The sequence below is a fragment of the Semicossyphus pulcher genome, unplaced genomic scaffold, assembly GCF_022749685.1.
Source record: "Semicossyphus pulcher isolate SPU_LCO1_2020_fin unplaced genomic scaffold, fSemPul1.0.p SCAF_7, whole genome shotgun sequence".
NCBI classification, from domain to species: Eukaryota; Metazoa; Chordata; class Actinopteri; order Labriformes; family Labridae; genus Semicossyphus; species Semicossyphus pulcher.
The window spans coordinates 24222928-24237575 of record NW_027211748.1 but is presented as its reverse complement, the minus strand read 5'-3'; the positions used below and the strand labels follow the sequence as shown (position 1 = coordinate 24237575).

At 42.4% G+C, this 14648-nt stretch overlaps 1 protein-coding gene across 3 annotated transcripts in view; it reads right to left on the bottom strand.

The window, feature by feature from the left end:
- Positions 1-14648, bottom strand: part of ctnnd2b (catenin (cadherin-associated protein), delta 2b) — a 200002-nt gene that overhangs the window by 45610 nt on the left and 139744 nt on the right. For all 3 annotated transcript variants that reach the window (XM_069684388.1, XM_069684389.1, XM_069684390.1), the window contains 2 exons: positions 5814-5946; positions 3326-3539 (listed from right to left, as the gene is read on the bottom strand). In XM_069684388.1, the coding sequence (XP_069540489.1) occupies positions 3326-3539; positions 5814-5946 (347 nt within the window). The remainder of the gene's footprint in view (positions 1-3325; positions 3540-5813; positions 5947-14648) is intronic.

Here is a 14648-nt window from a genome sequence, read left to right as displayed (position 1 = left end):
CATAGAAAGGGGTCAAATTTGCCCCGAATGTTTGCAAAATGACTCATTTAAATATGCGCAAGCAGCACCGGAGCACAGAGACGCTGTTTGCTCTACAGCGCACTTTGAGGTGCATTCAACCCTCTGCGTGTTCTTAGAGAATGAGGCGGAGTCTTTTCGTGTCATTTGCACAGGTTTAGCAGACGCAAAAGTTGCGCAATCCTTTAGTGGCTCAAATTGCTACAGAAGCATTACACCAATTCCTGACTTGACTCTAAAGGCTGGCTTTGGATGTAAATCCATAAGTGCAAATCCATAGCATATGGAAGTAACATCGTGGGGATACAGGGCTTCAGAAGCTGGTAATGATAGCAACTCCCTTATGAAATGATTGTTCCTATAGTTTACAGCTTGCAGCACATCTTAAAACCTTCATGTGCCGAAGAGAAATGGACACCCATTCAATCAGTGTTATTTACGCCGCAGGAAAAGACAAAGAAATAAGCTTCATTTGTAAAAGATGAGACGGGAATATTAGGGCATGATGGAGTGTTGGGAGGACAGAGAGCTTCTTAGGAGAGGGATTATCTTCAGGTGATCTGGCGTTCAGTGCTTAAACCCAATGAATTTCCCTGTTTCCTCAATAAAAATTGAACTTCCTAAGCATGATGAACCAACAAAGCCTGATGCCACATCTTTGGCTCTCCTGTCAAACGGCTCCCGCCTGAAGCCAGTATAGTGACCACTGTCTCATGTGTACAGGCTTTAGGCTAAAACCTGCTGATTCAATGTTCCTAGAAAGAAGTCATAGCTAAATCTGGGTGTCTGACATGTCCAGCGTTGAAAGATCATGCTCCTTACATGCCTGTGGCACAGATGTGTTTATTAGCGTGTGCGCTGGAAGGAGAAATCCATTTTTCTCATTTGGCTCCAGGATTGAAATAAACCCCCCCCGAGGATTTTAAACGTACATCAGTGTTAAAAAGCGAGCCTTCGTTTCTTCGTGTAGCCGCCCTCCAGAGGTGAGAGCTGTGCATGTGAATGCCAATTAGAAAGGAGATGCCGGGATGTAGGCTGTGAAGAACACTGGTGGAAGCAGTGCCTTTCTTGCAGCGACTCACAAACCAACAGTCCTGAATACATTTTATGCAATGTGTTTGGTATTTGTGTTTACTGACTGTAAACACAAACCTGCTGTGGATACAAATGTAGCCCTTTGCACAAAATCTCTGCTTGACGAGCCAACAGCAATTTCAACTACAGTTCTGGGACACAGGTAGGAGGTAAACAGTGGTGTGTGCGTGTCTGTACGCACATTACCATATTAATGTGAAGTGCAAATGAGAGAGGATGTGTACAGCACTGAGTGTTTGTGTGTCATAAAGGTGGAAGGTAAGTGAATAATCCTGGTATGAGTTTGTGCCTTATTCAGAACCGGAATCATTATGTCTGTTTGTATTTATCTAAGTGCTCTGTATATTTGTATGTAGGACTGTATGTTCACGTTGTAGGTTTTAAATAATTACTCTGCGGGAATATGAAGCTCAAACTTCAAATGAAGTTAAACAAATGCATATAATGAATTAAAAATTACCTTTCAGGCCACTAAAGCCCTTTTTCTACTGGTTAAAAAACTCACTAACACCCGCTACCACCCGGCGCTAAGACCCGGGTCAAATGACTCTGCAGTAGACCTGGGTAATATCGCCTCGGCTCCGATCGGCAATGATGGGAACACAAAATCCGTGTCAACACGTTAATCTCCGCGCCACGCTCGTAAATGTCACTTCAATCAAAATCAAAAAGGGGCATGACTTCGTATATCAACTTTGTCGACAACAATGGTGGAGGAGAAACAAACCCTTTTGGTTGTCCGAGGGTAAAGTTTCCAGCTGTAGAGCTGCTGCTGATGAAGGACAAGATTCCTTTCCATTGTTTTTTTCTTTGTAACATTAGAGATGTTTTGGTGATGAACGCCTCGTTCTAAAAGAACTAATCTTTTTAGTGAATTGAATGATCCGTTCAATTCCACGCATTGATTCGTTCCTGCCGTTCATTAAATTCTCTCTCGCTTGATGTTAACATCCAACAGAATTGCGTCTGACTCTGATCACGGCTTCCTTTCCTTCCTCCTTTTAGAAAACCAGACTGATCAATGTCAGCACGCGCCAACAGCCTTTTGGAGGAGGGCTGTATTTATCAAATGACCATGTCATTAGTTAAGAGAACGACGGAACGTATCACTCGACCAAATGTGTCTCCCTCGAGTCACTCACTCGTCCACTGAACAAGAACGGTCCTCGTGAACGATACGACCCGATTACGAACGAAAGTGGGGCGGGAGTATTTCAGGTGTGCATACAAAGCCAATTAACAGACGTTTACCACTGACAGATGAACGCAAACTATACTATGTTTATTAATAATAATAATAATAATATCTTAGACTTATATAGCGCCTTTCATGGGACCCAAGGCTGCTTTAAGAGTAAATAACGAACAGACAACCGAACAGAACAAGCTAACAAAATGAGTAAGATATAATAGTGTCAGAAGGTTTTGTAACGGACCAAGTTGGGCCAAGTAACTGTTATATCGGGATGATTTTATGAGAAGACCAGTGAATGCAACGGGAGCCGTCATCGTTCATAAACGAGTGAGAGCGAGGAGGAGTCAGTGAGTCGTTTCTTTGTCGGAAATGTCACTGAACGAGTCTCATGAACTCATCTTGCAGTTGAACAAGATTCGAAGATCCGATTCACTGCAGTGACCGTTAACTGCCATTTCTATGTATTACTTCCTTTAATGAAAGCAGACAGAAAACAGACTTAATGGTCACTACCGAGGGAAGCGGAAGTTACCGCGAGTAAACATATCAACACCTATCAACAGTAAGCGCGATGAGAAGAGCTCAGAAATTGAGGTCTCGGGCCCTGCCAGCGCAAAAAAAACACCATTAATGGACACAGGAAAATCACAATGCCATCTCAGAATCATTAGATGCTCTGTGTTTGGAAATTTGTACTATATGTGGGTTTATATGCAGATTGTTGCTGATATCATATGGGAGTGATTGGGAGTTTTCAGCATCATTCCCTTTTGATTTACAATCTGTTTTTGCCAAGCAGCTGAACTGTAAGCTGCTATTTTCTCATGAGAAGCAATTAGACGAATCTGTGATTCGGTTATATCCCCAGTATAATGCTTTTCAGGGTCAGACTTTTACATTTAGCTTTGACAGCTGCATGGTAGTGTTAATGAGGTTTGGAAAAAAGATGCCTTTGCTTTAGTGCAAGAGAAAATCTTCATTTGTAACTGTATAATGCTGTAAAATTGTGCTTTTTACCTGTGAGCAGCTCTCGGATCTCCACGTCTGTGGTCTTGCGCAGCAGTCGGACCAGTGCCGGGATGCCTCCGCAGTTCTTCAGGGCGATCTTGTTGTCGTCGTTGGCTTTGCCGTAGACCAGGTTCCTCAGGGCTCCGCAGGCGCTGCGATGCACGTCGGTCATCCGGTGGTCCAACAAGTCGACCAGCAGCTGGATGCCACCCTGCCGCCGGATCTGAAGACAGACGGGGGAGGAGTCAGGGGGACATCGAGAGCAAACAATTGTGTCAATTCCCTCCAGGATACCTGTTTGTATCTTTATATAATATCTGAAGACACAAAGATTCAGTCTATTCAACTCGAGAGAACAAGAAGTTTCCACTTCTGATGGACAAAATTTAATGTGATCATGTAAAATGATAATTTCTCCTTCAACAGGATAAACAGCACGTTGTGGCTCCTGTGGCAATGATGCAAGTTTTATTTAAATGCCCACAACTGCACTTTCTTTCCCATCAGCCCTCTGGTTGTCTGCAGCCCTCCCTCCTTCTTTGCGTCTAGACAGAGAGAAAATGTGGGGCAGGCTGCTTTCTATAAAAACATGAGAGACGTTTCGGTGAAGGAGATGGCACAGAGACGAGGCAGCTGTGTTATGTGCCTAAACATTTTTATATTCAGCGTTAGATGTGGTGTCTTGACTGTGATGTTCTATCTATCTATCTATCTGTCTATCTATCTGTCTATCTATCTATCTATCTATCTATCTATCTACAGGTGATTCTATAATATAATATAATATAATATAATATAATGGATATTATATTAATAATTAAACTAGTTATTGTTTTGGGCTAAAGATATAATCTCTAAGATTTTCATGTAAATAAATGTCTGTTAAGTCACTATCTATCACCGAATGAGGTAACACAATGGTGATTGAGCCTAGGGCCCACTGATGAAAGCCTTTGCATTTACAGTATTACAGACTGGGTGTCTGTGGCAACTTTTGTGGAAAAAATCACAAGCGGCGCCCAGTTAGTGACGTGTTCTCCATCAGCCAGCAGTGGTTGGTCTGCCAGAGAGGGTAGGCGGAGCTAAGCGGCTGCTTTTCCGCTCTCTGCAAGTGTTGCGAGTAAACAGTAATCTACTATGGCTGAACAGACAAAGAAAAGATGGATGACTACAGATACAACTTCAACAATAAGTGAAAATCCAAAGAAAAAGAAACAAACTCGACGCTCAGATGAAGGCAAACAGTCTGAAAAGGAAAGCGACCGTCAGCAAGGAAAATCAAGAGTTACAACCGGAGCCGACCGTGGACGTCACACATGCAACACTGTCTGGATATCTGGGAAGTGTGCCGCCAAAGAGTGTGTGCCGTCAAACTGCTGTAATAATAGAATATTTTTGGCATGAAGTGTGCAGGCTCGTCTTCTTTCATTAATGCCATTTTTTCGATTATCGTGCACCTACGTGATGTGCGTACCCTAGGGTAATTAGATACCCTACCTCAGAAATGCTCATTGTCTTTCAATCAATAATTTTGTCTGAAAAGCGTTTTTTAAAAATACAATGTCGTAACGTGACAATGATCTGAGATATAAAACCAGAACATAGTTTTATTCCTTTACAAAGTAGGCAGGTAATTTTCTCTGTCTTGCCTTAGTGACACAGAAGCAGGGATAAATGATCTTAAATCATGCAGGTAATAACACCACAGGTAGTCAGCCATAAACATCCCTCAGGTCTCTCTCACCAAACAGGCATCTCACTCAAGGGCAGAAAAACGTTGCCCTGTTGGTTGTACTTTCTGCCGTGCTGCTTTAAATACTACCATTCTTCATTCTTCAAAACAATTTCATCTTCTCTGTTTTTAAACCTGTTGGCTGATTGCTGTTTGCAGAACTTTGTTTGCCCTCCAATCCACTGCTCCAGGGAGATTAATAAAGTCAAATAGAGCTGAACTGAGTTGACAGTGAGGAGACACTGAGCGATGACAGCTGTGAACGACAGGAGGACAGACTCCAGGAATGGGGGCTGTCTTCAGAGTTGGGTTATGTTTGCGTAATAAGGAGTTCATTCTGTCTAATGGGGAGCTTGGTGGAGTTTACCCCTCAGTAAATAAATATGTCTTATGTTCGATACAGCATGACGTTCATTTTGATAATTTTGGTCCCAATTGACCCTTCGCTAAGCCCCTCCCTTGAACGACCACTGTCCAATCCTTAGTTAGCAACCGTAACTAGGCACGGGATGCAAAGTTTAGAGGGGGTGTCATATTTTTCGCTTTTCCGAAGCCAAAAAATCGAGAGGAGAGATGTCGGACATGGATTCAAAATTGTGGAAGACAGTCAACTGGTCTCCGCTTGCCGTCCTGTCTATGTCAATCTGCACTCTTATCTGCATACTACAGAGAACAGTGAGGAAGTAGAGTAATTTCCCTCATTACTGGAAGTTCCAAAGTTTGCACAAGAGCCAAAATATGTGTGTGCGTATGTGTGTGTTGTACCTCAGATTTGATCTTGTTGTCTCCGAAGCAGAGGTGCTGGAGGTAGGCCGCAGCGTTGGATTGGACCGATGGGAACTGATGCTGCAACATCTGGATCACCTCGGGCAGCTCGGGATCCCTCCAGCCAAACTCCCTACAGAGACACACACAGAGAATGATACAGTATGTTTAGATGTGTGCAGAGACAAACATGTGTTTGTGAGTGTGTGTGTGTGTGTGTGTGTGTAGCTGAATTTGTGGCTAGTAAGGCAGGCAGCTTGATGTCCCACTGTAACCCTGATTTAAAACGCTCACCAGAGAAAAAGAGAGAGGGACAAAAATGGAGTTTGGAAATGAATCAGGAGAAAGAAAACAGATGTGTAGATTCTGAACACTCATTACTATTTAAACTGTATATCTGTGGTACAAACATCCAGCGCAAACATGGAAAATGGAAAAATATTTTGTAATGACTGACTGTAGTGAAAGTCTACTATTATGCACCATTATGGTGGATTTATTCACACCTTAGGCGTTGATTTGATGCCGATTCTTGACCGGAATAAAAACGTTTTTCATTAAGTGAAAGTAAAGTTTTTGTTCCATTACTTTCAGTCAATATGCAAACATACTTCTACTACTGTGTCATTTTGTTACATCGGGCCCTGGCTGTCCACGCTGAACCCGTCAAATTTACACTTCCATTACATCATGTAAACAAACCATATCGCTATCAGCTGGTGCGCTGGAGACCGGAGGGGTGTACTACGAAGCAAGATCAGAGGGTAAGCCAGGACTGTTGAGGGAACTGAGTTTTCTTGGATGTCAGTAAATGTGTTAGATGAAAGCAATGTTATGTGAGATGCTTCACTTTGTAAAGGAAGCTAACAAGTTCTGTTGAGCGAGGAAAGTAAAAGAATATCAAGAAACATCCCTCCAGCCAGCTGCCACTTTATTATATTTTTGTAGTGAAATGAGGAGGTATCATACAGGTAACTACTCATTTGAACTTCATAAAATAACCGCTCCTCGTCCTTGTCCATGCGAGCGACAGGGATACAAATAGACACAGACACTTTTTTTTTGGAAGACCAGTTGGACTTTGTGGCTGAAGACTGTGTCCCGACCATCATCACAGATTCTGAAATCTCATACAAGTCTCCAGAGAACATCGGAGGCTGCTTTAGAGAGTCGAGGTGGAACTGAAATGTCGGGGCTATCATCAAAGAAGACGCAAAAACATAATAAAAACAAACAAACATAATTATTTACTATTTGTGTCTTGAGAGCAACTAGTGCAAACCCAGCGCTCAACATTACATTAAACTAAAGCATACATAACACAGAATGATCAGGATTTTACTTTCATTATATTACAGTAGCAACCTCAATGTTCCAGCTTGGTTCCTTGGCCCGTCCACCTGACCACCTGTGGTGATAAGCTGTAATTGTGAATGTGGTTTTGGACTCCGATCTAACAGAGATCCAAACAAATCTTTTTCTTTGGATTTTAAATTAGTTTTCATCTTAATAAGTCATCAATTAATTTCTTTATTTCTTCAATCATAGAGTCAATTTTCTTACAACTCAGCAAAGACAAGAGAAAACAGCACACTGTCCCTCTACTCGGCAAAACCAACCAGTGCTAGATGAACAATGTGCTGCTGGTTTATTTAAAAAAATGCTGATTTTACAACAAGTTTGTAATCATAAAGAATTACATTAATCCTAAAGGGTTTCATCAGTGGACCATAGGTTCAATCACTGTGTCAATCTCAGCACCCATCCATTATCATCAGGCGATGATTTATGCCTCTGGGATTGACGGCTATATTCAGTTGACAAATATGAGACATGATTTTTGGCGTCTGATGCTCAGCATGAAGGAAACCTTCTCTGAGCAGGTATTCTAAGCATGGTCACAGGAAGAGCTTTAACAATAGCAGCCATCTTGGATCCACTGTTGGAGCTTGTTCCCGCTGTGAGGACTCCTTTCTTCTAACTGCCCCGGCTGCTTTGGTTTTAACTTGTAACCAGGGTCTACTGGTGCTTTTGCCTGGAGGCACGCTTAAGGCACAGATACGCAGACACTGGGACACGCTAAGCTCAGTAACCCTGGGAATGTGTGTGAGGGTGAAGAAGAAACACAGATGATTAATGTGAGAAAGATGTGATGTGAGAGAATGAAGCCACAGAGAGGGGGATGGAGGGAGGAGAGGGGGGCGGGGCTTATCAATGCAGATTATCTGTAGCCAACGGCAAAGTTTTATTCCCACAGTTTGATTTAACATTGTCGTTTATGGAGCTGAAGGGCGATCAAGGAAGGAGATGAGACTTCCTGGATATTAATTTTGCTTTACAATGCTCCACTCCTTGTTATACATTCTCCATGTGCACTCTTAGCTTTTAAATACACATTTTTGAACACTGATTGAAATTTTGTAACCGTCTTGAGAAGTTTCGGCCGCATGCAGACGCTCCGTTTGCTCTTATGTGGAGGCCGTTCCTCTTTGATGTATCTTACTCTTGATGCAGCAACAGACCGACGTCCCCGTGGAGATAATTTCACTTCAGACTAATCTAACACAAACACACACACACACAATCACAGGTTTGCACGCTTACAAACACACACACACACACACACACACACCACTGGGTGCAACTCAGTATTCAGCTTAGAGCAGCAAGAGCTTAGGCCAAGCACACGCACAAACCAGCACACTAATATTGCAGTAAAACACACACACACACACACTCATTGGGTTGCATACACACCCAGCCATCAAAGGCAGCGCTGAAGTGCCAGGATTAGAAAGCTTTTGTCTCTAAGTTTCATAATGGGCCAATGGGATAAACCCAGTGTTTGAAAAACGGGGAAACAGCAGAGAGAAATAAGAGAATCATTTCAAAGGCTATTTCTCTCTCTCTCTCTCTCTCACTCTGTTGTCTTTCCCATCCTCAGCTCCAGGAAAAACCCCGACACAAACACAGCATTAATATTGTTATGCGCACACACATACCCTCGATAAATATGATCAGACATGACATAACCTTGTTAAGGTCACCTTGTGGGTTAATTGGCTGATAAGACATCTAACGTTACGGCTGAGCGAGCTGTCACATGTATATGTGTGTGTGTGTGTGTATATGTTTATTTTTTACACTGTAATTAGAGTGTGGACACCAGTGATAAAAGCGCCCGCAGCCTTGAAGCCTCTTTAATAAGCAGTAAAGCAGTCGGCTTCACTTATCAGACTCGTTCAGATACTCATGTAATCACTTAACTGAAAGGACAAATCTGATCACTTGAATGCAGTAATTTGACAGCTATAGTTTCTTGTTATTCCAATATCACCATCATAAACTGTACATATTGCATACATATTGCCAGGGTCAGTTTCAGGTGCAGGACCTACGAGTTCGCTAGCATGTTAGCATCTGATTTCCCTGCCCCTCATCCTACTGCTCTCCTTGAGTTTCAATACCCTTGTGTTTTTTTGCCCCTTTTTTATTGTAAATTATTGAAATTATGTGGTAGCAGACACAAGCAATGCGGATGTAACGCACTTTGGCGCGATTGCCTGCTGTAAACACCAAAACAGTATCTACAACCACACCTCCCTTCTTGGAAAGATATAAACATGTGGAAACAAATAGAGCTTTGCTAGCAGTGAATGGGAACTTTAAGTAAGGAAAATAACATACAGATGAAAAGCTTGCAAGCAAGAAGTGAAAGATGTTTGGTATAACCATCAGACTAAGTCTGAGAATTAGGATATTCCTTTACTGGAATGCTTGTCTTGGAAATAAAAGCTCGACTTTACAGTAACAGGGGAAGATCTCTCGGAACCATAAACTGCAGTGTTTCCTTTAGGATCTTTTTTCAGCAGCGGTCAATCTGTCTGTCTTTCTGCTGTGTTGACTGTCTTCATCAGCAGTCTGTTTAATTAAGTCACAAAAGTTAAATATTTTCTCTCGCAATTCAGTTCTCACAGCACGTGAGCAGCGTGTGCACAAGGGATGTTATTAATGACGCCTTTTATACGTTTTACAAACAGGGACAATCAATGCATTTACAGTAGGGACAAACAGAGATACACAATAGGATTGTTTACATTGCGTAACAGAACTGCATATGATTGTGTGCGGACAGAGAGCGTCCGATGTCGGACCCTCTTTAACCGTTAGAACACTTTGTGAGGAGTAAACTGGTCCCGCTGTTGTTCATTTGGTTGCCACGACTTCACGTGTGATTGGTGTCACTGAGAACGGGCGAACAACCGTTCATTTGGAGTCGTTTAAGTGCAACTTCGGGACACATTATAGAAATCTGAAGCTGCAGTGGCAATAATTTTGCCGCAACGGGCCGCTGCTGCAAAATGTATGTAGTGGAAACACTGAACTGTATAAAAGAAGTGGCCATCATTTATTAGATTGTGAACCTCCCTTTTTAAACCTCAAGCTCAGAATTTTTGCGGCCGCCATCTTGCCTTTTTTAGAGCATGTCATGACCATATTTAGGACACAGGGCTTAATATGCATTATTATGTCTCTATCCCTGTTAGGTCAGCGTGGTAGTGACATGCTGATCACAGGTATCATGCTGTATGGCAGAGGAGTTGGAACTAAAGTTTGAGACCATAAACTCGTGAGGAAAATCCCAACTGGTGTAATAAATCAATTGAGAACTTGGCTCATTATCCCATCTAGTTTCACAAAATCAGACTTCTCTTTGCAACTAGTGGAGTCGCCCCCTGCTGGTGATTAATAAGAATGCCGGTTAAAGGCACTTTCACACTGGCTGAAACCTAGATGCTACATCCACTACACTTAAATACAGTCTATAGTCTGTGCTCAGTATGCATGGGGCTGTAAAAATATCTCTGCAGACTGAAAATTCAACACTTTACAATATTTATTAAAGCCGCCCTCCAGTGAAAATCCAGTGTTTCACCTTGTAAACATCTCCATGTGGTGTTCTTCATGTGCTACAAGACATATCAGGGACAACATCAGCATCATCTCCATGGCTGGGCCTGTCTGCTTTTAAACTGCAGTGTACCAAGGACAGGCTGAACAACACGCTTTAAGACTGGCAGGTTTGAGACGTCACAAACCTAAGGAGCCAATCCTGTTAATGGACGGGGTGACGCACTAGTAATGAGTAACCTCCGACCTTTCGATTGAAAGATGGCCGCTTCTACCACTGAGCCACAGCCGCCCCAAAATTTAATTACTAGATTTCAAGCTAGCTAAGCTTCAACAAGTTGCCACTGAACGATGGCAGAGGCATGTTTTGTTTTCGCGCCGGAGGGGGCGGTTGTAAATTTGCGTAGTGGGCGGGGCCTATACAGATTCAGGAATTTTTAATGAGGGAGAAGGAGGAGATGCCTTGGGAGGATTTTTACAAGGTAATTAAATGTATTTTGACGAGTAAACACATCAGATACAATTTATTATTTCAAGCAGAGCATTTTATATGTCTTAAAACATGACTGGAGCTGCTCTTTATAAATATTTAACCACAGGAAGAAACATTAAACAGCTGTACGGAAGTCTTCATATGATTTACCAAACTGTTTCTCCATCCTTTGCCTTGAACAGAACAAACACTGAACTTGAGGTAGCAAAGGTGCTTTTAAGGTCCATTACTCTTGAAAACTGCACACAACTGATGCTCCATGCACATGAGTGGCTTCAGAATAAAACACATGAAGGCCGGAGCGGCTCTTTTTTTGCAGCACTTCAGAATATTTCTTTTGAAAGCTGTCCCTTCTTCTGCCATGCAACATTTCCATCTCACATGATTTGAAGCACCCACGTATAACTATAGACTCTTACACCAACATCCCACAAAGACAAGTGGTACTTTATGCATATGAAACAATGGGCAGTTAACACTTGAATGAATGAAGGGACACAGTCTAATTGTTGTCAGCCTGCGGGCGCAGAATATTTGAGTCACCCACACACACTCGCAACACAACACAAGTGCGCTTTACAACACCGGAGCAAGAAAAAACACCTCAATTCACACACTTTTGGAGACAACAGGAGCCACACAGAGGTGAGAAACAAACACACACACACACACACACACACAATGACAGAACCAGGGCTGAGAATAGTCGTGGCCCTGAAGAGAAAGTGGCACATCAGAGTGGATCAAACTCAACCCGAGGCCTCAGGCTGTGGAGCTCCGCGGGCACACACACACACACACACACACACACACACACACACTGTTAAGTAAACAAATGTAAATATTCAACATGGATTTACTCTTCACATGCACACAGACAACAACGCTCTACAACATGCTGACACAACATGAAATTACAGTCGACGTGCTGTGCCATATGTTGCCGTTTGGGGATTAATACCTCAAACTAAACTAAACTGTGAAGCAGATTTTCTCTCTTAAACAATTTACCTTCAGTCGCGGTGATTTCATATCAAATAAAGACACTTCCTGTCATCTCTCCTGTGTGCGCTCTGCCCCAGAAAGCTGCACTATAACGGTTCATTCATTCAGTAACTGTAGCCTGGAGCTGTACTCCTTTCACTCAGCATCTCTCTCTTTATTTTATTATTACTTCACTGTGTGTGCGCGTGTGTGTGTGCGTGTGTGTTTCAGAGCCAAGGGAACACAGGAGTATTCGGTGCTCCCAGTCCCAAACACGGTGCGACAACTTCACAGCAGGATGAGCAAATATCACGGAGCCATCTGTGAACTCGGGGCAAAGTGTTCACTCGGGGATGTTTGCACTGTTTTAGTTGATAAAAAAAGAATACGACACATGTTTGATTAGCACTGCTGTTCTTCAAGACAGAAAACCCTGCTTTAACTGAAACATAATGCTTTATACTGTAGTGAACTTAAATAAATTGAAACAAAACAGATGTTCAAAGATGTTTCACTTTAAAAGGTCGGCACGTTTCAGTTCATTCGTTTTGTAGGTATATTTACTCTCCACCACATCCTGACATAAGCAGGGACGTTGGAACTATTTTCTGGGAGGGGGTGCTGTGTTCAATGTATCAATCTGGTGCACTTTTAGAGCAACATTAATAGCCTAGGTGTATGAAGAACTTTGTGCTCTTGAAAACAATTGAAATCCTCAGACAAATATCCTAAACTGTACACACTTTCACTGCCCGATCAACTATATGCACACACTGTCACGCATCAAAAATCCAGCCACAAGCGTCATAGCAACGGCCCTGACAACGAGAGGAACTTGAAATTAACGCGTAAAAAAATAAATAACGCAATTAACGCAGCTGTGTTTAATCCCTGTGGCAATTCCTGTGAGTGTTGCCAATTTAGCAACTCCCTCTCCCTCTAGGCGACTTCTTTCTAAAGAGTGACTAGCGACAAATTTAGCGTCTTTTTTGAGACCAGTGAAATGTATTGTATTGTAATTAATTCCCATGTATGCTGCTCAGAGTAATCGCAGTTCTCGGCTCCTCTGCCAACAGCTCTCAGTTGCTCTCTCTCCTCTTGTCCCGTGCGCAGCAGCACTGCGCAGTCAGTCAGCTCACTCGCCGCAGCAGTGCTGTGTCAACCGCCACACCGAACCATTCTGACTAAAGATGGATAAGGCACCTCAACTCGCACTTATAGGCCTGGGTTTTGTTATTATTTCTTTTAGTACTTAAGAAGTGCCTTTCAAGCTGTCAGTCAATTGTGATGGCCTTGAGGGTTTTATTGGAAATCTGTTCACAGGAGAGAATCTGTGTTTAAACTGAAAAGATGCTATTAAACAATAGTATTTAACTTGAGATGTAGAAAACATGGCTGCTCTAGGATCGGTTACTCGGCCTTATATGTACGAGCTAGAATCACCAGGACGTATCGGAATGGTAAGCTGAAGTCTTACAACGACTGACAACGACTTGACTACAAGCTAGTGCAATGACGGTGAATGGCGATTGGTCGATTTCAGTGATAGCAAGGTTCTATGTAGAAACCTGCAGCTGTTCTGATCGGCCCATTTCAGAGACGACCTTTTTAAAAATGTCATTCTGGAAAAACACAGAATTATGCAGTTTTCACTGTGAACAATAAACACCCAAAAATGTGAAACCCATGAAAATATGAGAATATCCATTCAAAAGATACGTCCCCTTTAATATATCATGGCCTGTTTTTCCTGCACTAAAAAGCCCTTTGAGGGCCTGCTGTTATATTGGACTTGTCTCAATAATGAATATTAACCTACTTGGAAATTTATGTCTGTTAAAATATGCCTCCTTTGGGTGGCAGAAACACGTCAATCATAAGATCATATCTGCTCAAAATGTGATATGATACCCTTTAAAATATGGTGTCACTCTTTATAAAACAAAGTTGCATAAGTAGGATGACACGACTTCACCTTGAAACAAGTTCTGACACGTCACCTTTGCTTTTATTCTTCTGCCACTTTTGTTCTTCCTATAAATAAGCCAAGTGTTTGTGCTGCAACCTCATCCCTGTGCTCGTCTGTCCTGCATGTGGCTCTGATCCTAATGAGACAGAAATAAGGGGGAATCTGTCAAGGAGAAAAGGAGCGTTTGGTGAAGGGAGAGAAAATACCTCATTATTATATTTACTGCCATATTTCCTCTCGTGAAAAAGGTGCATATATGTAGGTGTGTGTATGAGAAAGAGACTCCCAGGAGAGAGCCCAGTGTTTAATTTGGTACCTCAGAGGACGGGGACAAAGTACCGAGAAACTGTCAATCCACTCATTGTTCCTCAGCAGCCAGGTGGGCTATCTCCCATCACCACTTGTCTCACTGTGCGAGTGTGTGCGTGTGTTTCTGTGAGCGATCCTGTCACCCACAGCCAAAACATTTACACCACAA